We start from the raw sequence: 24,668 nt of genomic DNA, 5'->3' as shown, positions 1-24,668 counted from the left end.
GGTGCTTGCACGGGGATCTGCGAGTGCCGGGATAACCCTGTACACACACGTGTCCCTTTAAGACAGCAGCTGGGAAAGAGCCTTTTGCCAGTAAAGGCCCTTAAGTCGAGGCAGGGAGTAATTGCTGGGGAATTCAAAACCGGGAAGGAGCCGACGGGGACTTGGGGAGGAGGAGGAGGAGGAGATGGGCTGCGGGGAGCGGGTGTTAGGGAGATCAGAGACGGGGAGAAACAGGCTTGAAAAAAGGGAGGGTAAGAGGGGGAAAGAAAGGAAACGGCAAGAAAAATGTACAGACCATGTTTGGCCAGGGAGTGATGTTTGTATAAGATCATGTTCTAAAAATACAGCCCGTTCCCACCATTGCTGAAGGAGGGGACCCCTCTGCCCTGGCTTCCTCCTCCCTGCATCACACAGGGCCCCTCGCTGGGACTGGGGGACCGTGGCCACGCCGTGGCCATGGCGTGGCCGTGCTGAAGGGGCTTGCCAGGAAGACGCAGGGCCTTGGACTCGTCTTGCTTTGCTGTTGGGTTGGTTTTGGGTTTGTGCTTTTTTTTTTTTTTTTTTAAGTGCCGTGTCTGGTCTCCTTTTTTGGAGCTGGGAAGACAGTGTTGGAGGTGGTGGGGGGGGCTTGGCCAGCCTGACTCCATCTCTGCATCCTCGTGCTGCCGCAGGCTGTGGTGACCGGCACCCCCGTGTCCTTGGGAAATGGGGGCCATAAGGACTTAGACCCACGGGTCTCCCTGGGGCCAGAAGCATCCCCATGGCCGATTCGAGCCGCTTGACAGGCGGCCTCCACCCCTAGAGCTAAATTTGGGGTGGACATGCAGGAACAGGAGCACAAAGCTTGTGTCCTGGGGTGCAGCAGCGGTGGTACCCAGCTGCCCTGCACCCCGAAACGCGTTGTCCCGTGATGCTGCCCCTTATAAGCGTGATATTGCCCAGGAGGGTGGCTCTGGGGCTGCCAGACTGGAGGTCCCCCGATCTCCCCAGTACCCAGGGCACTGGGTTACATATGGAGCAAAGCCTTACTGGCCATCTCCGTAGGGATGAGAGGGGACAGCAGGATTTGACCTTTGTTTTAGCCCAAGCTGGGAATCCCTCGATTTTACCCCCGCCCCACTGCATTCCTGGTGACCAGCTGCAAAACCCCACGATGCTAAGAGCAGCCGAAGCCAGAGCTTTGTGGGGATGGCTCCTTCTTCTCCCCTTTCCCTCCAGAGCTGGGAAAACCTCACCAGCTCATGGCCAGGGCGCCGGGGTCCCATGGTGGATCCTGAGCATGGGGCCGAGGGCTGGCAGCCTGCCGGGCTCCCTGCATCCATCAGGGATGAGGAGGGACTGAGTGAGTGGGACAGAGGCAGCCACGCCGGCTGGGCCATAAACAAGAAGACAGGGGGATGCTTTTTGTGTCCCCAGCACTGGAGCCAGGGAAGGGATGTGGGGACATCAGAGGAAGGCAGCACTTTTGGGCTCCAGCCCATGCCATCACGTGCAGACAAGCCGTGCTGGTGTGGATCCCTGCGTAGGGGTTCCCATTTAACGCTCTCCAAAGTGAGGGAGTGAGTAAAACCACCGGCATCCTGGGGAAGCTGAGTCAATCGTTTCCTCTTGCTGCCCCGTGGTATTTTTATCGATGCAATTATCCGGTGCCCAGGCAGTTGCTATTTATTTCTGTACCCTGCAGGGGTGCACGTTAAGTGCCGACCCACCCAGGGACCAGCCTCTGCAGGCGATGAGGCCCTTTCCCCTGGCTCAGGATCTCTGGTGGGATGGAGCCACAGTGGGATGGAGTGTCCTGCTCAGGACACTCATGGTGGTGCTTCCCATCCCGTATCAGTTCTCCCTTGCTGCCTTTCCCTGGGGAAGCTGCAGCAAAGTTGGGATTTGCTGGCTCACCCCCATCCTTGCAAGGTGAATCTCAGCACAAATCCTCTTTTATCCCCTGCTAGGCTGGGAATTTATGGGAAATCAGGTGGGAGGGTTTATTTCTCACCTCCCGTGGGCTTGTGGCAGGGGATGGAGTAGGCAGATCAGATCCACAGAGGAGAGGCTGGGATGCACCCTGAGCTGGGAGCAGAGGAAGGTGCTGGGGACAGGGATGGGCAGAGGAGATAGTGTCTGGTGGGAACAGCGCAGCGTGCCCTGTGGTCCGTCACCATCTCAAATCGAGGGCACTGAACTTTTTAGGAGGCGAAAGCTGGTGTGGGTTGTCCCCTGCGGAGTGGCTGGGGACGCTTGGGGACCTCCCGATCCCCATGTCCCCCCCCTCTCACGCCTGCCCCTGCCCTGGGGCACGCATGCTTTCCCTGCTCCCACTGCGTTTTTGCAACTAGAAAAGCAGCTCCTGCTTCTCCGAACAGGGATGGGGCTCAAAAGCCGCTGCACCCGCTGCCCTCTGGGTTGCTAACGGAGCAGTAGGTCCTACAAGGACACAGGCAGGCAAGGGGATGGGCAGGCACCCGGCTGGCAGCACCCTGGGCTCTGTCTTTTCTAACCTCATCCCTCCTTTTCTTCCTCTGTAGGTGCCGGCGCCTGCCCGGGCGAGGGTGGTGGTGACGGCCGAGGGCAGAGAGCTCGTCCTGGTGCTGGAGAGGAACCAGTAAGCATCGGGGCTGGGGCTGGGGAAGGGGCGTTGGGTGTTACTGGCATAGTCCCATGTCCCTGGCCGCCCTGTCCTGGCTGTCCTGCCCACAAGGGAAGGGACAGGCCGGTGTGGCTTCCTGCTGGCTGCGACTGATGTGGCAATTTGGGCCGAAATGCTCCTTTTTCCACTGCCCACACCCGTGTTGTGCAAGAAACAACCTTGGCTCAATGCCACGCTGCAGGATCCAGCACGAGTGCAGGTGATGTGGGGTGCTCAGGGGATGGGGATGTGCCAGGCTCGGTGGGACAGGGGGCTCTTGGGCTGCGGTGCCACTGGTAGGGCTGATCCTGTGAGGTACCTCATGGTGGGCGCTGCTGACTGCTGGCAGTGATGTGGAAACCTCTACTGCTCTTCAGCTGGTCTGTTTTTGGGGTTGGCAGCCTATCACCCTTCCGGGGTGTCCTTGCCGTGTAGCCTCGCTCAACCCTTTTTGGGCTCCTTCTTTGGATGCAGGTGCCAGCAGCATCTGTCCCCTGTGATGCTCACCCAGCCTGGCATCCCCTGGTGCTGGGGATGGAGCAAGGAGAGCAATCACCTCCATCTCCTGCCCTGCTCTCTTTGTCCCTGTCCCCAAGACCTGGTGGCTTTTTGTGCCTTCGGGTCCCTCCCGGTGCCAGGTGGCCCTGTGGTGGAGCAGGGCAGAAAGCTGATCGCTGCAGGATGGGCTTCTGCTTCCGCTTCTGCTTCTCGCCAGCAGCTGTGGGAGGCTCGTGCCTGGCAGAACCCTCTTCCTGCTGCTGTTTGGGTACAAAAGCAGCCACCACGGTGTCCTCCAAACCGCCCTGCCAGGCAGCAGGTCCCAGCGACCTGCAGAGCAGCTTTTGGTGTGCGGGAGAGAGAATTGGGGGGGTTCCCATGCACATCGTGTTTTAGGATTGTGGGCAGTGGGGGGTTGAAAGCTCATGTGCAAAGCTTAGCCTTGTTTCTAGCTGGTGCACCAGGCCTGGAGATGTTTGTGTGTCTTCTCATGACCCTAATTCTGGCTTGGTACCACTTTACCATGCTGAAGGGATGAGGGTGCCCAGGAGGGGGTGAAGACCATCCTGGGTGGCTGTGATGCCTCTAGCAGGACTGGAGGGGCGTGGGGCATTGCAGGGTGCTGAGCTCTGGATGAGGGCACAGTGAAACAGATGAGGGGGTTGGTGGCAGCAAAAGGGAGCTGAGCACCCATGGCGGTTCATGGCACCCAGGATCAGCCATGGTACCCAGGATTATCCATGGCACCCAGGATTATCCATGGCACCCAAAAGCATTCGTGGCACTCAGGGCTCTTTGTGGCACCCAGGACTGTCTGTGGCACCCAAGACAGTTCATGGCACTCATGATAGTCCATGGCATTCAAGATCATCCGTGGCACCCAGGGTAGAATTTGGCATCCGAGAGGATCCATGGCACCCAGGCCCATCTGGGGCACACTGGACCACCCATGGCATCCAGGAACAGGCCGTGACACCCAACACGTGACACCCAAGAAATTCTGTGGCAACTAGGATCACCCGTGGCACACAAAGCAGCCCATAGCACCCAAGAGCATCTATGGCAATGAGGACCATCCATAGCACCCAAGACCATTCATGGCATCAAAGGCAGGCCACATGGCACCCATGATAGTCCATAGCACCCAAGACTGGCTGTGCCTACTGGTTGTGCCTACTGGGGAGACCAATGCAGCCCTGGCCATCTAAACTGCTGTCTTGTGCCAGCTAACGGGGCTACCTTAGCCCTGCTACCTCTTGGGCCAGTGAGGCCATGCTAGACCTCAAATCTTCTTTCTTCTGGTACTGGGAGATGTGGTCAGCCTCCAAAACCATCCTTTGTGGTGTTTTCCAACAAGGCCTTCCCTTGTGCTGGAGGAGAACACATATCTCCTTGCCCTTCCTTCCTCTGGGCTCCTGGTCCTTGGCCTGCCCTGGAGAGGACATGCCAGTGTTCTGAGCTGTGCTGGGACTTGCTGTGCCCCCCGGTTGGGGGATTGGCTCAACCTTCCCAGTTCCCCCATTCCCCAGGCATGGGATGGAGGCTTTTGCCTCCCCACTGTCTTCAGCCAACCCGTCCCTGTCCCCATCCTGCACGGGCAGCTGCCCATCTGTCCCCACGCTGGCTGGGCACTTGTCTTGCCAGACTGCCCATGGGTCCCCTTTCCAGGAACCAGGCTGAGGTCCTGTCTCCTTTCTCCGCTGTAACTGGAGTTAATGGTGTCAGGCACCCACTCGCAGGCAGGCTGGGAAGGCGAGAACGTGCCCACAGCGACATTTTTGGGGCTAAACTGTTTGCAAAATAGAAACCAAGAGGCGGGAGGGCTATTTTGGGCCCGGCTGCTTGGTTTATTTTCTTCTGCTGCAGAATAAAACCCCTGGGACAGGGCCAAACCCCACAAATTGAGGGCCAAACTGCCAGCAGGGGTAAAAGTAGCTGGGCTTTGGCCTTCTTTGGGTGGTTGAGACCCCTGCATGCATGCTGTCCCTCAGGGGACCTGCTGTCCCCACGGTGGCTGGAAGCTTGCGGTGGGGCGCCCACCACCTTGGCATCTGGGCAGGGTCATGCAGCCTTTGGTGGCATGGGAAACCCCCATCCCTGTCTCCTCTCTCCCACCACCTGTAGGGTCATTTCAATGTAAATGTCCCCCCAGTCTGCTCCCCAGGACCCCCAGTCCAAGCTCAGCTCTGGCTCTTCCCCACAGCAGGAAGCAATTTGTCAGCGTGGGACGGGGCTGCATCGTGGGCGGCCCTGGGACCGGCCTTGGTGGGAGATGGCTGGCAGCTGGAGGGAAACTGAGGCACGTGGGGTGAAGGCAGGAGGTTGCAGGCTTTGCTAAAAGCAGCCTGAGCTTTCTCACGATCAGCTCTGTTTTCTTGGGGACCCCCTGCCATGTCGCCTTAGGAGCGTCACCCTCGCTGCACCGTGAGTGAGGTGAAGTGACATGCCCAGGGCTGGAGGGGGTGGCTGTGTCAGAGAGCCCAAACATCCCGTGTCCTTGTCTGGACCCTGGGTATGGGGCTGACCCCTTCTCCCAGCGGGAGGCTTCCCCCTGGGGAGTCTGGTAGTCCCAGAGGGCGTTTGGTCCCTATGGAGTCGCTGTCACCCTGCCTGGCTGCTTGTCCTTGGTGGTGGCGAGGTGGCCCCTGAGCCAGGGGGTGGGTGGGCGGGTGGGCTCCTCCCGTGCAGGTCCCTTGGCCCAAACCAGCAGGACCTCAAAGCAGTTTGGGCAGCCCCTTCCTTGCTGAGACACAAAGGGGGACATTGGACCATCATTCATGTCCCCGCTGGCCATGGGCAACCCCTGGTCGGGGGCCAGCCCTGCCGCAGCGGTGACAGCCAGCGCACTGCCAGCCCCGCTGCCCAGAGCTTTGCCAAGGGGAGGCTGCGAAGGGCGAACCATGGAGACGGCTCGGCCCCGCGTGGCTGCCCAGGGCTGGGCACGGAGGCTCGGCATGTCCCTGTGCTGGGACACCCCGAGCAGCTCGAGGGTCCTCACCCCTCTCCTCTCTCCGCAGGCTGCTGGCTCCGGGTTACACCGAGACGCACTACGCCGTGGACGGGCAGCCCGTGACTGTGGCTCCCAACCACACGGTGGGTGCTGGCGGGGGGGGACGGGCGTAGCTCATCTCTGGTTTTTGGGGTGCCTCGGTGCTTGGGATGAAGCCCAAGCCCCACCGGGCCGAGGCGTGGTGTTTTGGCTGGCGGCATCCCCGGCGCCTGGCGCAGGAGGAATGCGGCAGCACGCGGCTCCTGTATCTCTTGGCCACGATACAGCACCTCGGGAAATAAACACAGGCAGCGCCGGGCTCCAGCAGCCCATGCTCTCCCCGACGTCCCCCCCCACGGGCCTTTTGTCACCCTTCCAGCGTGCTGAGCCAGGCGTGGGGTTGTCTGTGTCCCTGGCTGAACCGCCGGAGCCGGCAGCCTCCCAGCTCCATCCCTCCCCTGTCCCCGGTGCGGAGGGACACCGCTCACTTGGCTGGGAAATGGAAAACAGGTGGTTTTGGGGTTTTTTGGGGGGGATGAGCACGTGGGGTTTGTTGCTGCCCAGCCCCGCGTGGTGGTTTCTTTAACGGAGATCTCCATCGCCTCTCTCCAGGACCACTGCTACTACCACGGGCACGTCCAGGGCTACAGCGGCTCCTGGGTTGTCCTCAGCGCCTGCTCGGGAATACGGTATGGAGAGGCATAGGGCAGGGGGACTTGTGGGGGTGATGAAGGGGGCGGGGGGTTGGATCTGGCTGCCCCCCTCCCCTCTGCAGGGACCTCCTCTGGGGTCAGAGGAGCACTGATGGTTCTCAAGCCCGGCTTTAGATGCTTCACAGGGCTGATTTTTTTTTTTCCATCGCTCCCCTTCTCCCATCCTTCCCCCAACCCCGGGGGTGGGCATTAGGCGGGGGAAAGGCCGTTTTTCTGGCAGCACGAGCTGCCTTCAAGAAAATTCATCTCTGGAAGGAGGCAAGACCCCGCACCCCACAGCGGGTACCCCAGAACTGAGCTTCGCCCCGTTGCAACCACCAGCTGCCATCCTGCGTTCGCGTGCTCTGACTGGCACGGAGGTTTTAATGCTAAGGAAATATTAGCTCGTGGGGCTGTATTGACAGAGACATCCGTCTCCTGCCTCTGGCCCCACCCTGGATATGGACCAAGCTGAGGTGCAGTGAGTTTGTAGGGCCTCAGCAAGGCCTGGGGGAGCCGGATTGAAAGCACCACAGGAGCCATCAGGGGCTGCTCTCCATTGCCAGGGGCCTGATAGTGCTGAGCAACAACGCCAGCTACTACCTGAAACCCCTGGGGACCCTCAAGCCAGGCCACCACATCATCCACCGAGCAGAGCACTTGCCCATCCGAAGTGGGACCTGCGGCCACGGTGACCATTTCGGGAGCACCATCGCCCACATCGCTCAGCTCTTCCAGCCAGTGCGCCACCGGGTAAACCCATCCCCGAGGACCTTTGCTCGCGGAGGGACAGAGGGCTGGGAGCGGGGCTGTCGGTACCTCTGCTAAATGCCTGCAGCTTGTGGTGGGAGGACCCCATCGCCCTGGCATCTGGGCAGGGTTGCGCAGGCGGATGGGATACGAGGGGTCTGCGTGGGCAGCTTACCCGGTTTGAGTTTGAGCAAGAGACCCCAAAGGGAGGACCTGCGGGTTGGGTACCGGTGCTGCATCGTACGGTGTGGGACATGATGTGAGGCGATGTTGGGAATCGCGCTGTAGCCACCTGACTTTTCCTTGTCGCCTCGTGCCTCAGTTTCCCCTCTCAGCTGTCCTTCCTGAGCAGCTCTGCAGTGTCTGGGAAGGCAAACATGCCCAGAGCTGTGGGCTGCCTGCTCCTTCACGCCTCTAAGCCTTGGTGTCTGTCTCGCAGGCGAAGAGAGATGCCTGGAGGACCATGAAGTACATGGAGCTCTTCATCGTTGCCGATCACACACTGGTGAGCACTGTGGGGGACAGAAACCTGGTCCCCCTGCCAAAAAGCCGGGACACCTCTCTGTCTCCCTCCCTGCTCTTCCTCTGGAGACCCTTCCTCATCCCCGTCTCTCTGCAGTACAGGAACCAGAACTTCAACCTGGGCCACACCAAGCAGCGCATCGTGGAGATCGCAAACTATGTGGACAAGGTAGTGGCGCCTGCTGGTCCCTTGTGACCACCTCCATCATTCCCAGTGCACGTGAAAGCACCTGAGCTCGGGACTAGCCTGGGGGTGGCCTTCAGGGACTGTCCCTGTGTCACCAGGACTAGGGGTTTAGAAGGCTGATGTGAGCACGCGGTGGAAAATGCTTTGCTACCCATCGGCTGAGCTGCAGCAGCGAAGCGTATGGTGGCTCTCACCCTGCCGTGGTGATGGGGATCAATGCCGGCATCCTTGACACAAGGAGGGACACGTTTAGGTGTTGTCAGCTGATGGATGGCATCGTGCCACCCTGACTGGCTCCTGTGCCCATGCCTGTGCCTGTAGAGCCGATGCTTGCAGGTGAATTTGGGACAACCATGTCCCTGAGTCACCCAGCTGGAGGAAAAGCGTGGAGACCCACCAGCTGAAATGCTGTGGGAGGGGTGGAGGACGCGTAGCGAATGCCAGTCCCCGTCCCCTCCATCCTTGTCCCCTCCCTGCAGTTTTACAGGTCACTGAATATCAAGGTGGCCCTGATCGGCCTGGAGGTGTGGACAGAGCGGGACCAGTGCGCCGTGACCAGCGACGCCAACGCCACGCTCTGGTCCTTCCTGCAGTGGAAGAAGGCGCTGAGGTCACGCAAGAAGCATGATAACGCCCAGCTGCTGACGTGAGCACCCCTGGGGACTTGGGGACATCGGGGCAGGGGCCTCTCAGATTGGTCTGGGGTCCCCAAACCACCCCTGAGGTGCTTACTGCCCCTCCGTTCTCCTTTCTGGGCAGAGGGAAGACATTCAGGGGGACAACCATTGGCATGGCCCCACTGGAGGGGATGTGCAGTGCGGATAACTCTGGAGGTGTCAGCATGGTAAGAGGGGCACAGGGGTCCTCGCTGCTCCTCCCAGGCTGGAGGACCCCATCGCCACCCTGTCCTGCTGGGGTTCTTCACAGTTTTGAAGGGCCAGCCAGCTGGGGTTGGTCCTGGGATGCAGCTTTGTGCAGTAGGGATGAGAGCGCACGATGATGCTGATGGCCCCTTACCCCTCTCAGACGTTGGCCAAGTACTAAGGAGGGTGAGAAAGGGCTGATTTAAAGGTCTCCCACCCCAGGTACACCCGCAGCTTGCAGTTAGCAGCAGCATTGGGATCTCCTGTGGTGCTTCTGCCCCTCCTATGGAATAACACCTGGTTGTTCCTTGCTTGTACTCTCTGATTTTGTAGGGTCATCTCCGCCCCAGATCTTATCCTGGTCTTGATGGGGTGATGGTAGCCCTGGTGACTTGTGGGCTCTACGCAGGGTGGCGGTGTGGGGCACCAAGGTTTCTGGGGTTTGGGATGCACCTTCTGAGCCCCCAGGTTTTCGGTAGTTGGCTCCAGCAAAAGAGCTCCCTAACAGTCCCATGTGGGACTTTTAGGAGACCAAACCCCGCTTTTGCCATGAATCCTCCTCCATCCCTGTCTCTGTCTCTCCCATGGCATCCAGTTGCAATCCCAGGGACGTTGTGGTCCTTCCACCTCCCTAACCCCGTTCCCTACTGCGGGATCACCCATCGCTCCTGGCTGCTGTGCTGATGCATCCCTCATCCCTATGCAGGACCACTCGGAGCAGCCCATCGGAGCAGCCGCCACTATGGCCCATGAAATCGGCCACAATTTTGGCATGAACCATGACAGCACGGGCTGCTGCGTGGAGGCCACCCCGGAGCAAGGCGGCTGTGTCATGGCAGCAGCCACTGGGTAAGTGGTGATGGGGATGGGATGCGGTCCCTAAGCCTCCCTCAGCAGCCTGTGGTTGCTGTTTGGAGCTGGGTGGGCTGGGAAGGGGGAGGGGGTCCAAGGCACTTTGCGAGAGCAGTGTCCCATTGCAAAGGGGCACTGGCTGGTTGCCCTGCTCCCCTTTTGCCCTGCACATCCCAGTTCCCTGGAGCAAGCACATCCCAGGGCCCAGGAGCAGGCAGCGCTGGTGGTCTCCAAGGGCTAGCAGAGGGTAGCAGAGGGATAGCAGCTCCATCCCGTAAGAGCTAGGCATGAAAGCAAGCGGATATTATCTGGTAGACACACTACAGGAATCCAAGCCTTTTTCGGTGCTAACCCACACCCCAGCACAATGAAATTATTCTTTATTGTAAGACCAGAAGGCCAAAGGGTTCCCAGTCCCCAGTCATGCCAGTGGGGACTCACAGCATTACAGGGCTGCAGTGGGGTGGGCTCACATCCCTCACTCCTACCCCGTTAAATCTGGATGCAGGATGCTTCAGAGTGGCAGTTGTTATCTTTCATGCCCTCTGGCATCCCTCCAGGGTTTGTTTTCCTTCACTTTTACCCTTTAATTTGGCCCAAAGCAATATGAAATCCAGCTGATTGGGGCCACTTTCCCTTCTAAGGTCCTTGTCCTGTTGGGTTTTCCAGCTCCTGACAATACATTCGTCCCAGATTTCCCTGCACTGCAGAAAAGCAGCTGTTCATTCCCCATTATTTGAACCCACTTGTTCTTCCAATGAATAAAAAACAGTCAAAACCCACAGTGCGGTGTCAAGGTGTCCCCAGGCTGTTTCCTATGACTCCCAGGGCTGTCAGACCACGGCGCTAACCCCATGGGGTTTAGTCTCTGCCTAAGGGGACTGTGGTGGGGAAAAGCACCGGCTTTCCAGGACGAGGCAGTTGTGCACTTGTTTGTTTAGTGATTCTACTAATTAATTACCCTGCTCCCACCCACCGGAGCTGGATGCGCTGGTGCAAAGCAGTGGCAGATGCTGTAGCTCAGCTGTGCCCCTGCCTGAGCCCCGGGGGCAAAGCTCTCCAAGCTGACTTCTACCCATGACATTTCTTCCTTCTTATTTTTGCTGAAATATTTTTTTTTCCCCACATGGGCAGGAAACATTTTTGACTGTCTTCTCCTTATTGGTGCGTTCATGTATCAGCTTATGGGTATATTTATTTGCTTCCCCTCCCGTAACTTGCGTGGACTTACAGCTTTCCTTACAGCTTAAGAGCTTTCCCTCAGCTTTCAAAATTGCTTGTAGAAAAAGCCCTCTGTGTCATTTCAGAAATGAGATGGCCTAATATGAAATAAAACTTTTTTTTCAGCGATAGGAGGAAATGAAACCAGCGCTGAGGTGGAGAGCAGTGCACGGCTCTCACTCTCTGCTTCCTCCTTCTTAATAAATCACACGACCCTCCCCCCCGAAATTTGTGCAAAATTATGGAAGAACCACACTCAGAGCTTCTCTAGAAAAGCACCACTTCTCTCCAGCTCTTTACAGGAAGGGCCACGTGGGTGCTTAGAGAAATGACCTTACATATTGCAGGCTCTGAATTTTATTTTTTTTTTTGCTCCTCAGGACTTGTGAATTATTTAATATGTTGTGGGCTTTTTTCGTATGTGCTTCTTTTCCATATTTCTTTAATTTTTTAGAGGGTTTTTCTCCATCTCAGCCTCGGAGGTATTTAAATAGCCCTCAAAGGGTATTTCCCGTTAGCGGTTGAGTGAGAGAGGCACCTATTTAGCAGACATCCTCAGCAGATAGTCACTGCGGATGTGCAGACCCGCCTTGTGGTTAGGACGGGGGGGTCTGCAGTGTCATCCCAGGTGCAGAGGACCGAGGCACGGAGGTGGCACCTACACCAGTGTCAAGCTGACAGAGCCTGCAGGCATGAGTCTTCCCCAGCCTTTGAGGTTCTGACCATGGGGGTCTCCAATCTCCAAGAGGTTTCTTGCTGGAGGGCTGATGCTTTGGGGGTGGTGTACGGCAGGTCTGCTTGTCTGCCCCATCCCATTCTGGAAAATATTTGGGCTCAACCCCTGGTTGTTAGTCTGGTACTCAGCCATGCGAGTTGGGGTGGGAGATGTTAACAATCTTGATGCATCTGGCCGATGCTGGCTTCTGCTCTTGTGCCAGTTTGCCCATGTCCTTATTTCCCAGCTCTGACTGTGCTTTTCCGCCTTCTCCTGGTCCTGACCGCCCCGGTTCCCACCCCTCCCCATCTGTCCCCTGTGCAGACACCCCTTCCCTCGAGTGTTCAGCTCCTGCAGCAAGAGGCAGTTGGAGAACTACTTCCAGAAGGGAGGTGGCATGTGTCTCTTCAACCTGCCCGACACCAAGGACCTGGTGGTGGGACGGAAATGTGGCAACGGCTTTCTGGAGGAAGGAGAAGACTGTGACTGTGGGGAGGTGGAGGTACAGTGCTGGGTGCTGCGTTGCTTTCCCACAGAGGCTTTTGCAGCTCAGCTCAGCTGCTGGGTGGTAGGGTGTGGCCCACGTGGAGAGGGGTATTTCCAAAGGAAATGGGTTTGCTAGTCACCACAGGGACCCCATCCCAAGAGCTCTTCCTGGTCCCTCTTTGCTAAATCCATTTAACCTGGGCCTGGCTTCCTTCTTGACTTTGCCTTAGAGTGCTCAGGTCTTCCTCTTCCCTCCCCATGCCTCTGTTTCCCTGTTGGCAAAATGAGAAGAGCAATGCTGTGAGAAGGTGGAGAAGGGGCTGGGGACAGCAAAGGGATAGAATCACTGACCGTGGTGGTGTCTTCTTCTTCTTCCCCCCACGCAGGAGTGCACCAACCCGTGCTGCAATGCGCACAACTGCACGCTGAAGGAGGGGGCCCAGTGTGCCCATGGTGATTGCTGCCAGAGCTGCAAGGTAAGCCCCTCATCATGCCCACCCGCCTGTCCATGGGCTCAGCAGGGAGATGTGGCCCCCGCCATTCCCTCAGGACTCATGTGCTGCATGTCCATAAGGTCAACCCCCCCCGCTGGTGCCAAATGAGGAGACTTACGCGTAAACTTGTCCCTGCAGGAGAGTCTCTGCTGGCTGCTTTGTGGCTGGAGTCCAGCCCAGGAGTTTGGCTTTATACCTTGATGGCCCCATATAGTCCCACAGGGGACATTCCAAATCATAAAATCATAGAATCATTCAGGTTGGAAAAGACCTGTGAGATCATCGAGTCCAACCATCAACTCTACTCTACCAAGTACACCCCTAAACCATATCACCGAGCACCACATCTAAACGACCTTTAAACACGTTAAGGGATCGTGACTCAACCACCTCCCTGGGCAGCCTATTCCAATGTCTGACAACCCTTTCAGTGAAAAAATATTTCCTAATGTCAAGCCTAAACCTACTCTGGTGCAGCTTGAGTCCGTCCCCTCTTGTTCTATCATTAATTACCTGTGAGAAGAGACCAGCACCTACCTCTCGACAATGTCCTCTCAGGTAGAGAGCAATAAGGTCTCCCCTCAGCCTCTTCTTCTTAAGACTAAACAGCCCCAGTTCCCTCAGCCGCTCTTCATAAGACATCCTCTAGGCTTTTCACCGTCTCCAGCACCTCAATGTCTTTCTTGTATTGAGGTGCCCAAAACTGAACACAACACTTGAGGTGTGGCCTCACCAGTGCTGAGTAGAGAGGGACAATCACCTCCCTACTTCTGCTGGCCACACTATTCCTAATAAAAGCCAGGATGCCATTGGCTTTTTTGGCCACCTGGGCACACTGCTGACTCATATTCCAATGGTTTATGGCCACAAGCTGTGCTGGGAGGCAGCAGCAATCTCCACTTGGCCCCTTTGCTGCCGCTCGGTGCTGATGCTTCTCTTTCCTCCTGCGGCAGCTAAAGGTGGCTGGGACAATCTGCAGGGAAGCAGCAGGATCCTGTGACCTCCCTGAATACTGCACGGGTGCCTCGCCGTACTGCCCGGCCAACGTGTACCTGCTGGATGGCTCATCCTGCGCCTATGGCGAGGCTTATTGCAACAACGGCATGTGCATGACCCACCACCAGCAGTGCGTCCAGCTCTGGGGACCAGGTGAGTCCCGTCACCCTCCTTGCCACCCGTCTTCGGCGCAGGAGCCGCGTTGGGTCTCAGCGCCGTGTCTGCACAGTGGGGTTCCCGTGGCCCCTACCCGTGAGGCTGGAGGGTAGTGGATGGAGGGGTTGTGCTGTCCCTATCCGGGGTTGGGGTCAGCATCATTGAGGCTGGTGTGGAGGGCTGGGGGTGTTGTGCACGCGCTCTTACAGGTGCCTGGTCCTCTGCTGTGCGCGTCTTGTGGTCCCCACACTGCCCATACTTGGCGTACAGCCCCGTGCAGCGGATGATCCCCACGCTGCACATCACTCCGCCTGCTGCAAGCGACCTCCGCGCTGTAGGGCAGCCCGTACTCTACGTGTGGCTCCAGCGCTGCGTGCAGCTCATATGCTACGTAGACTGTACGTGGCCTCCTCGCTTTAGTTAGCCCACGTTCTGCCTAGGACCCTCACCCTGACTCTGGACTGCATGTGGGACGTAGGTGATGTGCCCCTTGCAGTGTACACAGCGTCCATAGCGCTTAGGGACAGATCCTTTGTACGGTTACGCACTACATATGGCTACACACAGGCTGCGCGCGGCCCCCACGCTGCATACAGCCCCCCACCCTGCATATGGCCCCCCAGAGTTCATGTGCTCCATAGGGCAACCTGCTGTGTATGGCCCCCAGGGCCCCACACGTGCTGCACCCTGCCCCTTGTGTGCGCTCTAGTCCCCATACCCCCCACTTCCAACACCCCGCTGTGGCACCCATGGGCACCTCTCTACTGCTCCCACCCCGTACAGGGCACGTAGGTCCCCATTTGCATAGCAGTGCTGTCACCCCCAGGGCCAGCACCTGTGGGTGGCCCCAGGAAATCTGCAGCAGGCGCAGTGGGGAATCCTCCCCCAGGACCAAAATCCTCTGCAAGACCCTGCAGCAAAGAGAATTTCACCCCTCTTGTGCTGTTCTTGGTCTGGCATCTGCAGCAGCAGCTCGCCGAGAGACCTTTCCGTGGTGTTTTCTCCGTGAGCATCCAGCTGCCGCTCCTGGTTTCAGCGTTTCTCCCTGCTGGCTGCTTTCCCCATCCCACATGGGGCCTTTCCTCCCTCTCTGCAGGTGCCTGGCCAGCCCCGGATGCCTGTTTCCAGGACGTGAACATGGCTGGGAACACCTACGGCAACTGCGGCAAAGACAGCCATGGGCGCTATGTGAAATGCGAAAAGAGGTGGGTGCAGCGCTGGCACCCGTGGGTGCCCTGTCTCCTCCTCCCATACCTGCAGCCCCCCTGCTGCCCACCCCTGTGAAGGGACTGGCAAGGTCCTACCTCAGCCTCCTGGCATCACCCCTCAGCTCCATTTTGGACCTGAGAAAGTCCTTCCTGGGCTCAATCCCCATCACCACTGGGAGGTTGTCCCACTGTGCATCACCTCCCAGCCCAGCCTAAAGGGAAAATCAAAGACAGCATCAGCAGGAGATGCTATTTAAGGAGCATGTGCTCTCCAGTATTCCCAGTTAGACCAGGGATGTAAGAGGGACCCCCCACCAGCCTGTCCCCTCCAGCATTTCTCTGTGCTTTCCATGATTTATCCAAGTCCTTTCTGAACCTGCTGAGCCTCTCCCATCACAACCCAACATGGTCATAAATTCAGAGGGAGATGAGCCAGCAGGCAGTGGGGCAGGGGGTGGTGGGGCTGGGAGGGCAAGGTGGCCAGTACCCACATCTCCTGCCCTCACCTCGTCTGTGCCCCTTGCCTAGGGATGCCATGTGTGGCAAGATCCAGTGCCAGAGCTCAGCTAAGAAGCCCCAGGGGACCAACACTGTCTCCATCGACACCACCATCCGCTTCAACGGGCGGGAGGTGAAGTGCCGAGGCACCTACATGTACACCGCGAAGGATGACGAGGAAGACCTCTCCGACCCTGGGCTGGTGATGACAGGGACGAAATGCGGAGATGGGATGGTGAGTACCGCTTCCTAGGGCTGGTGTCTCCTACAGGAGATCATCTCCTTGGCTCTTATCCCAGCTCCAATGTGGACATTGGCTCTTCTCTGCGTTACAACCAAGCCATGGGACATGGTCTCCTCCATGCTTGCAGACGTTGCCCTGGTGACATCTCAACTGGGGCATTTCTAGACATCACCAGATGCTTGTCTGTAGGCCACCAAATTCTTCTCTCTGGCCTCCATGCTTCTTTACTGATTTAATGCATGGTGGAGCAACCCCAACAAGAATTACACAGAATCATAGAATCATTAGGTTGGAATAGACCTCTGAGATCATCAAATCCAACTGTTGACCTAACACCACCGTGCCCACTAAACCACGTCCCCAAGTGCCACATCTACATGTGTTTTGAACACCTCCAGGGATGGTGAATCCACCACCTCCCTGGGCAGCCTGTTCCAATGTTTGATGACTCTTTCAGTGAAGAAATTCTTCCTAATGTCCAAGCTAAACCTCCCCTGGCTCAGCTTGAGGCCATTTTCTCTCATCCTATCGCTTGTTACTTGGGAGAAGAGACTGACCCCACCTCACTACAGCCTCCTTTCAGGCAGTTGCAGAGAGTCTTCCCTCAGCCTCCTCTTCTCCAGACTAAACAACCTCCGTTCCCTCAGCCGCTCCTCACAGACCTGTTCTCCAGACCCCTCACCAGCTTTGTTGCCCTAAGGACATGCCTCCGGATGTGGTGGATGAGGCTTCCTCCTATGAATGAACTGTTTCCCAGGGGAAAGCTGTGTTAGGAAGCCAGACGGCAGGTCCAAACAGATGCTGCTAAGTGAGCATTAGGGTTTTTTTACTGCATCTCCAAGTACTTTACAGAGGGTCAGTTCAGCTGAGAAAGGGCAGAAGCCTGGTGGACAACACGGTAGCAGGGATGCATGCCAGACAGAGTTGGCTGCGGAGATATGGCCTTTGCTATTTGTTGTTTTAAATGTGAAATTTTCATCCTGGTTTGGGATGGAAGGCCAAAATGTCAACATTTTCATGAGAAAAGATGGCTGGTTTTGAAATCCAGTGTTTTTGCCTGGTGCCTGTGGTTTAGAGGCAGGTGGGAAATTCCATCTCCAGGAGCTGCCAGGTGGGCTGTCAGGGGAGGGGGGTGGGAGTGGTGGTGGCTGGTGTCCGCTGAGCCATCCTGGATGGGGGAACGGCAGAGGTTTCCTGGGCTGTGCTGAAAATTGGAATGAAATGCATTGACCTGGAACAGTATGATTTAACCAACCTGCATTTTGCAACGGACAGCATCCTTCCTGAGGACTCCCACCTGTGAAGCCAGAAGATCACTGTCCCCCTTCTCTCAGGTCTTTCTCTAACCTCAGCATCTTGGCTCTCTCTCAGGTTTGCAAAGATCGCCGGTGCCAGAATGCCTCCCTTTTTGAGCTGGAAAAGTGTGTTTCCCGGTGCAACGGCCATGGGGTGAGTTATTGCCTGGGGCCTACAGCAAGCTCCTGAGATGAGCACAGATTCTTAAGCAAAATGCAGCGTCTCCCACATGGATGAGCCTTGCAACGCAGCGGGCATCTGCTTTTCCTAACTCTGTCATGCGTCAGCTATGGGTGAGAATGAGCTGAGATCTTTGCTTACCCGTGTCCAAGTTAGAGGAAGATCATTCGTGATGTAAGGACCATCTGCAAAATTTGGATCAGGGTCTGGTTTGAACTGGAGAGTGTTTAGAGCTCAGAGCAGGTGCCTGTTCCCTCTGAGGGCAAAGCAAGAGTCAGAAACACAACTGGGACTGCAAAAAGGCAGGGCGGCGGTTCAGCGAATAGAAAGAGCCACCCTTGTCCAAAGCTTAAAGGCCGCAAAGATTTGACCTCTGTGGAACGCAGGGCTTTGTCAGATGAGGCAACAACAATGCTAGGGTTTAACGGGAAGGTCCCAAGGGGAAGGTGTTTAACAAACTTCTGGCCTAACAGAAAGTATTAAGGGCGTCGGGCTTGTCTAGTCAAGTGGTCTGAAAACTGAGGGTATAAGATAGCTGTCTTCAAGGTTTCTGTAAAAAGCAGGGAAATAAAAGTATCAGCAAGAAAATATCTCTGTACATTGCAATGGCAGATTTGGAGGCAACACAGACAGGATCCAAGTGATGTTCAAAGGGTGGATATTGGCAGGGGTTCAGCTCCTTCAGCCTTGACTCCTGCCATTGCCTGTCTGCTCTCATCTCCACTGTACAGACCTCGTTTCCATACATCCCTTGTGGTCTCCAGCCCTCCTTCTCTCTCTGCAGGTCTGCAACAGCAACAAGAACTGTCACTGCGATGCCGGCTGGGCTCCACCCTACTGCGAGAAGCCGGGCTTGGGTGGCAGCGTGGACAGTGGCCCTGTGCAGCGCGACAGTGAGTGACGACTTCTCGTCCAGTGCCTTGTGACGCTGCTGGGGCTGGAGCGATGCCACAAGAAGGGGCGATGGGGCGATAAAGCTGCTGTCAGCTCTGCTCCCAAATGTGCTGGGTTGGGTCTGTTCAGGCAGACTCACAGCCTGGCTCTGGTTGCTTGGTGGCCACCCGTTTTTGTCAGATGCCACTGGATGCTGCTGCTCCCCGGTCTCTAGCTCTGGGTGGCTGGGAATGGGCAGATGGGACCAATGGGCAGATGGGACCAATGTTTGCGTTGTGTGGAGCCAGAGGCTGCTGGGTCTCCCAGCCCCGTGCTCATCTTTGTGCTTTTCCTGCCAGATCATGAAGCCATCGTAATCACCCTTCTGCTCATCTTCCTGCTCTTCCTCCCGGCCCTGATGATGAGCATCTACTTTTGGTACCGGCGGGAGAACTCGCTCCTGAATAAATGGATAAAGGAGATGAGGAGGAGAAGCCAAGAGACATATAGGTGGGTGATGTGTCCTAAATCCCTTCTCTCTTGAGGACCCAGTGAGGCCCTGAAACCTTGTTTTCTTATCACTGACAGCACCCAGCCTGGTAGGAACGGTTGTGGGGGAGCTGGTGGTGCACAGGGTCTGTTTCAAACTGGTATGAGACCTGGTTTGAGATATGAAGAGCTCTCTCCTGGGAAAATCTGAGGCGCTCAGCTCTCCCCTGAGCAGAGGACAGGAATAGCTCTCTGGACAGAACAATCCCAGAGAGTGATGGTGAAGGTGGTGTGGTACAACAAGCTTTCTTGTCATCCGCTCCTAGCAGGCTGCAAGAACTGGAAGGGCTCTAAAGGAGCACTGAATTTAGATACTCTCATTATTTCCCCTCCCAGTACAGGTACAGACACACAAACATTTCAGAGGCCCTGCAATAATTTGAGAAAAAAACCTGAAACCAAACCACCTACTTCATTACCCTCATCTCAAAACAGATTTGTCATCCCTGCTCACCCGGCACTGAAAGACTGTCTGTTAACAATCTGTTAACGGAGACAGGATCTCACTGATGTGCAGCATTTCGGGAGGCAGCTGTTGCAAAAACGGTTGCTTTATTTTGCCATCTGTGATTTACGTTTGTGATTCCGGGCAGGAACAAAACCATCAGTCGGAAGTCAACCAGTGGCCATCCCAAAGCTGCTTTCATCTTGCGGAACATTTCCACCTCCAGCCACACTAACAAAGTAAGTAATAACTCACTTTCCAGACTTGTTTCCCTCCCTGGGACTTGATACTTGTGGTTGATCCCACCTACCTCTAGCAACTGGGCAAGCAACTGGTGCTCTGTCCTGGTTTGGCATTGTGTCTACACTGTAAGCCCTTGGCCAGTAGTACACATCCCTCGTAAAAGTGAGTCTGCTGAGCTCTGCCTGCTCAAAAAGACCCTGGTGATTGCCAGGACCCTCTGCTGGGAAATTGCCCATCAGCATGGCAAAGCTTGGCAGGGGTTCTGCAATCCTGCTGATGACTTTGTGCTGGGTCTCTTGGGGAAGCAGATGTTTCTGCTGCTGGTTGTGTCAACTCTGGTGACCTTGGGATGTATAAGCCTGGGGTTGAATTTAGGAAGAATTTAGGTTTTTTTGAGCACGGCCACAGTAGCTGAGAGCAGGGCAGAATGGATGATCTCTCCTATCTCTGTAATTCGGTCTGGTGGAAATCTGGCATGGATTCACCAGAGCTGGCCCTGGTGAGATCTCAGGCCCTCTCCAGATCTCCTGAGACCAGCACCTTTCGCATCCCTATGTGCTCTCATATGGTTAGTGAGGAACAAACGTATTCAGCTTTTGGGCAGGATGGCAAAAGTGGTGGTTCCAGAAAGTGGAACAAACACCCAGTGCTCCTCCCGCAGCTCCCTAGCACCTAGACCCTGAGGGCACATCTGCTTTTCAGCACCCAGGAAGACACACCTAAGATTTTTCTCCATACTTCTGCTTTTCTCATCCCTGCAGGCAACACGGGCTGCGTTCCCCCCCAAAACCAACACTCACCAGCCTGGCTCCCAGCCCGTCAATATTGTCCACCCTCTTCGCCCAGCTCCCCACTCCATCCCGCCACGTCCGAGAGACCCCAAGCCTGCCAGGCCACCTCCACCAGTCAGCAAATCACCCATGGTCTCCACCAAAATGGTCGTCTCCCAAGTTAAGCTACCGCCTCCAAAGAAACCACTTCCCTGTAGCCCCGTGAGGACGCCTCTGGTGAGCTTTGCTGGTTGGCTGTGCTTTCCTGCCAGACTCGTAGAAATTCCCTGGGTTTTGGCTGCCTGTGGCTCTTTTGGGTTGGGCACCATTGAGGAGCTGTGGTGCCATCCTAAGAGATGAATCTGTTGCAATGGTGAAGAAAGCTTATTAGATAATGATAATATTTTAAGGGAGTTTGGGTGGTGTTGTTACATGCTTTGAAGCATCTCAGCTCTGCAGCAGGGGAGGGAGGTTTGTAGGAGGTCACTGAATGCTCCTCTAAGGGTATTGTCTCTCCACACACACTTTGTGATCCCATGTTGTCCCAAAGCACCAGCCCCCCCGTCGGCCGCTGCCTGGAAGTCCTCTTCTGGCCAAAGAGCTGCCTCCTCCACATGGACAGACCCTGCTGGTCATGGTCCCTCCTACCAACTTCAAGGCGTCGGGTACAAGTGTTGTGAGCCACCCCACGAGGCCGTTAAAGTAAGTTGAGAGAGGAGCTGAGCTATCTCTCACCTCTGCTGGGGTCTTGCAGGTGGACACAGTGGTCTTGTGTGTCCCGTCTGGGTGGGACATCCCAAATGTCACTGTGGTGTGCTCTGGTCTGCCCCTCGTGGTGTCTTCACCGTGACCTGTTTTTTTTCTGCTGCTCCACAAAATGGCTGGTGCGTACAGGTCAGTTTACTGAGGAGCAGGAGAAATGCTCTGTGCTCTGGGCTGTGCGGGTCTGTACCCACTGGTGTAGCTACAGAGGAGTTTGAAGTCCACCAGCTTGGAGGCGATCTTTGGTATGAGGCATCTGAGGGCAGCCGAAACAGGTAGAAAGGAAATCAGAAGATATCCCAAATCCTGCTATCTGGGGAGCAACCACAATCAAGGTGTTTGTCCAGATGGGGATCCTGCATACATCAACATCCCTGTGCCCAGGCTCCCTCTTGCATGGTGCAGGAGCAAAGCCTGCCCACCTAAGCAAGGTACCTGTGGGTGTGTGAAATCTGCAGCCATGTGATAGGAGCCCACAGGGTTTGGCCAAAGTTGGCCAGTGGTAACCAAGTTTGGGACTTTGGGTCTTACGGGGTCCTGATGGGTTAAGGGAGACGCTGCCGTCCTTTGGTGGGTCCATACAACCCCTTGTCCCAGAGCACGGAGGGGGCTGTTGATGAGCTGCTGGGGGACAGCGGGGTGAAGGAATGGACATTGATGTTCTGTTTCATCTTTCCTCCCTACAGACCAATGCCACCTCAAAGGTGAGTCACAGACACCGTGTAGGACCGTGGGGGAATGGCCTTTGATTTAGCACTGGGCTGGGACCCAAGAGAACGGGGACTGAATGTCCCCCTTCCCAGAGGCTCTTAGATGAGCAGGACATAGCCCCTCTGGGTACCCAAACAATAGCAGGGCTTGGCCACCTGTGTCCAAGGGAATGGAGGACATGGGCTTTCCATTTTGGAGTTGGGAGATTCAATCCAAGTCCTTTACGATATCACCGCTACTTTCAGCTCTTGCTATGTTGGTAAATCCTCTGGAAATAGGTCGGTGAAGCCTCAGGAGATTGTGCTTGCATCTGCTCCTGTTAGCCAGGCTTGTGGGCCATATCCAGCCATGGAGTGAAGGCACCATGCTGGGCTGAAGTTGGCCCTCATCCCCAGGCAGTCTGCTTTGCTAATTACTGCTTTGATGCTCTTGGACCATTTTAGGTTCCTATGTCTTTGTAGTTGCCACCACAAGGAGGCTGAATATGCCCCAAAATTTCTCAGTGTGACTCAATCCCTATAGCTCATGTGTTGTAGTAGATAAAACAGACCTGTTCCATGGTTCCAAAAGAGAAAGATTTGGAACACCCCGGCAGCCAAACTCAGCTTTCCTCCCCAGATGGTCCTTGCTGCCCTGGGAGCAGGCCCTGGCCATCCTCTCTTGAAACGGTGCCCACGTAAAAAGGTGTTGACTGGCAGGGCCAGACTTGTGCCAGGGAGCAGGACATGCCCGTGTCCTGGTCTGGGTTCATTACTTGACACCACCAACATGGTAAGAGAGGGTCAGGGAACTGTTTTCTTTCCTGGGTGGATGAGGTGAGAGATTTCGTAATTCCCACGATGGCCTATAGGATCCATATTGGGTTGGTTGATTTGATGATGTCTCTTGGTAGTGCACAAACCACCCTGGCAGTAACCCCTTCAGGGACGTGGCTCCTGCAGTTGGTGGGCTCACAGTTCTCACCCCTGGGTACTGCCTGGTGCTACCACATGCTTTGGTGGACTCTGCATCCTCTCAGGGTTGTGAGGGTACGCCAAAGGGAAACGTCTCAAAATGATACAATTTGGGATTGTATTTTTGAGAGAGGACATGGGTGACCACGACAGTCCCAGGTCCCCTCTGGTCTCAGGGACAGCAGCTGGTCTGTCTTCCCTGGGCTGTGGAAGGATGGTCGTGGTGGAAGTGGTGGATGCTTGGTCTCTGCACTCAAATGAGTTGTCTTCTTTCTCTTTCTTCTTGCTTTAGGCCAGTCCCAGCCGTGAAAGTCCAATCAACCTCCTTCCCCTTGAAGAAGTGATAAACCAAGGACACCTTAAGCCCATCCTTCCTGAGCTGGCTCTCCTGATTTGCACTGCTGCTGGCGACAGGGATCTTTTATTCCTCTCTTGTTTTATTTGTCTTTTGATACCAGAGGACTATTTTTATAAGACGGAATTATGTATTCAGCACAAAAACTGTAGTGGTGGGGGGAGGAGAGGGGAAATTGGTACCATGACATAACAAAGGGTTGGAGTAGGCTGGTGTTGGGGTTGCCATGATGGAGACTCCATCACAGCTCCTGGCATCGCTTCCTTGCCAATTTACCCCCCAGCTTTAGTTTCTTCTTGACGTTGCACATGGGCTGGGATGGGGTGACTTGGGGTCAAGAGAACATCCAGCACTGACTTAAGATGCTGACGACTGGCAGTGAAAGCCATGTAATATCCTTCTAGCTACCTCCTCCTTCTCCTCCAGGCCTGGTGAGACCCCCACCACCACCCACTGACACCAGAGTTCAATGCTGGGCATTGTCTCCAGGGAGACATTTGCCATGAGAGAAAGGTGATTTCCAGTTTGGACTGTGCCATACAGTGCTGGGACATTTCCATGAAGGATCCAAGTTCTCAGGCTCCTCCTGGCCTCCTGCCTGATTGCACAAGACAAAATGGTGACAATCCTGGGGCCTTACCTGGAAGGAGAAGCTGTCTGGGAAATGGTTTAATGTCTGAAGTGCTGGTGGCAGCTGGTTACCAGGGTGCTTTCAAGGGGCTCAGGAGCCCCCCATGAACTTTACATGTTCCTCGCTCATGGGGCAAGCCCAGCAGTGGCTCTGTGAGCTGCTAACACTCTGCTGTCCAAAGGGGAAAGGAGCCACAAGCCGGGAACAAGCGCAGGAAGACCTCCTGCCTGTGTCATTTGCTTGCCCAAAGGCCTTGGCCAAGCCATTGCGTCTCTCTGTGCCTCAGTTCCCCTCCGTCTGTAAAACGGGGGGTAATACCTACCTCACAGGGGTGTTGTGAGGTTTAACAAACTCATGTCTTGAAAGGGCTTTACAATCCTCAGATGAAAGGTGCTGTTGACCTGCACAGTACTATACCGTGCCACTTTCCTATGACTTGACATGCGGCTCTGTCAGGGTCTGAAATAAGAACAAAGGCTTTGTACAGTCCTCTGGCTCCTCTGTCTCTTTTCTTCCTCAGAAATTCCCTGAGCCTTCGGACACCAAGGATGCTTGGTCTCCCACCACACCAGTGCAAACAGACATCCCTGGAACCTCTTCTGTTAGCCCTTAAACCTGGGATCATTCCATCCAACTGTGTGTGCCATCTCAGCTACCCTGGTGTAGATCCCATCTGCCCTAGGACTGATTTTTTGAGATGTGTCCAACCAATGTAAAGGTTGTTCATGATGTAGGCTCAGGGACAAACCTCGGGAAACTGTTCTCGTGTTTCATTATCCCTGATGTTACAAAAAGGGCTGCTAATTGCAGGTTGTGGTTAAAGCCACCTTAACCAAAGCTTTCCTTACTCTTTTATGATCAGATTTTGTTTCAAAGTCTTTGGTCATGCACATGGGTCTTCCCTGA

At 55.8% G+C, this 24,668-nt stretch overlaps 1 protein-coding gene across 1 annotated transcript in view; it reads left to right on the top strand.

Annotated features, from left to right (window-relative positions):
• ADAM33 (ADAM metallopeptidase domain 33) overlaps window positions 1-24,204 on the top strand; it is a 32,195-nt gene extending 7,991 nt beyond the window's left edge. Inside the window, exons 3-24 of the mRNA XM_086464862.1 lie at window positions 2,523-2,599; window positions 6,139-6,214; window positions 6,723-6,799; window positions 7,369-7,555; window positions 7,992-8,057; window positions 8,172-8,243; window positions 8,741-8,907; window positions 9,021-9,105; window positions 9,831-9,973; window positions 12,237-12,414; window positions 12,785-12,874; window positions 13,846-14,041; window positions 15,141-15,249; window positions 15,781-15,985; window positions 17,366-17,443; window positions 18,255-18,363; window positions 18,703-18,853; window positions 19,486-19,576; window positions 20,342-20,582; window positions 20,884-21,052; window positions 21,799-21,816; window positions 23,069-24,204. Coding sequence (XP_086320988.1) covers window positions 2,523-2,599; window positions 6,139-6,214; window positions 6,723-6,799; window positions 7,369-7,555; window positions 7,992-8,057; window positions 8,172-8,243; window positions 8,741-8,907; window positions 9,021-9,105; window positions 9,831-9,973; window positions 12,237-12,414; window positions 12,785-12,874; window positions 13,846-14,041; window positions 15,141-15,249; window positions 15,781-15,985; window positions 17,366-17,443; window positions 18,255-18,363; window positions 18,703-18,853; window positions 19,486-19,576; window positions 20,342-20,582; window positions 20,884-21,052; window positions 21,799-21,816; window positions 23,069-23,120 — 2,637 coding nt within the window. The 3' untranslated portion in view covers window positions 23,121-24,204. The remainder of the gene's footprint in view (window positions 1-2,522; window positions 2,600-6,138; window positions 6,215-6,722; window positions 6,800-7,368; window positions 7,556-7,991; window positions 8,058-8,171; window positions 8,244-8,740; window positions 8,908-9,020; window positions 9,106-9,830; window positions 9,974-12,236; window positions 12,415-12,784; window positions 12,875-13,845; window positions 14,042-15,140; window positions 15,250-15,780; window positions 15,986-17,365; window positions 17,444-18,254; window positions 18,364-18,702; window positions 18,854-19,485; window positions 19,577-20,341; window positions 20,583-20,883; window positions 21,053-21,798; window positions 21,817-23,068) is intronic.
• The last annotated feature ends 464 nt before the right edge of the window (window positions 24,205-24,668 follow it).

This window comes from Leptosomus discolor, chromosome 4 (assembly GCF_034619465.1).
Source record: "Leptosomus discolor isolate bLepDis1 chromosome 4, bLepDis1.hap2, whole genome shotgun sequence".
NCBI classification, from domain to species: domain Eukaryota; kingdom Metazoa; phylum Chordata; class Aves; order Leptosomiformes; family Leptosomidae; genus Leptosomus; species Leptosomus discolor.
Note: the sequence above shows the minus strand (reverse complement) of the source record. Positions and strands in the feature narration are given on the sequence as shown.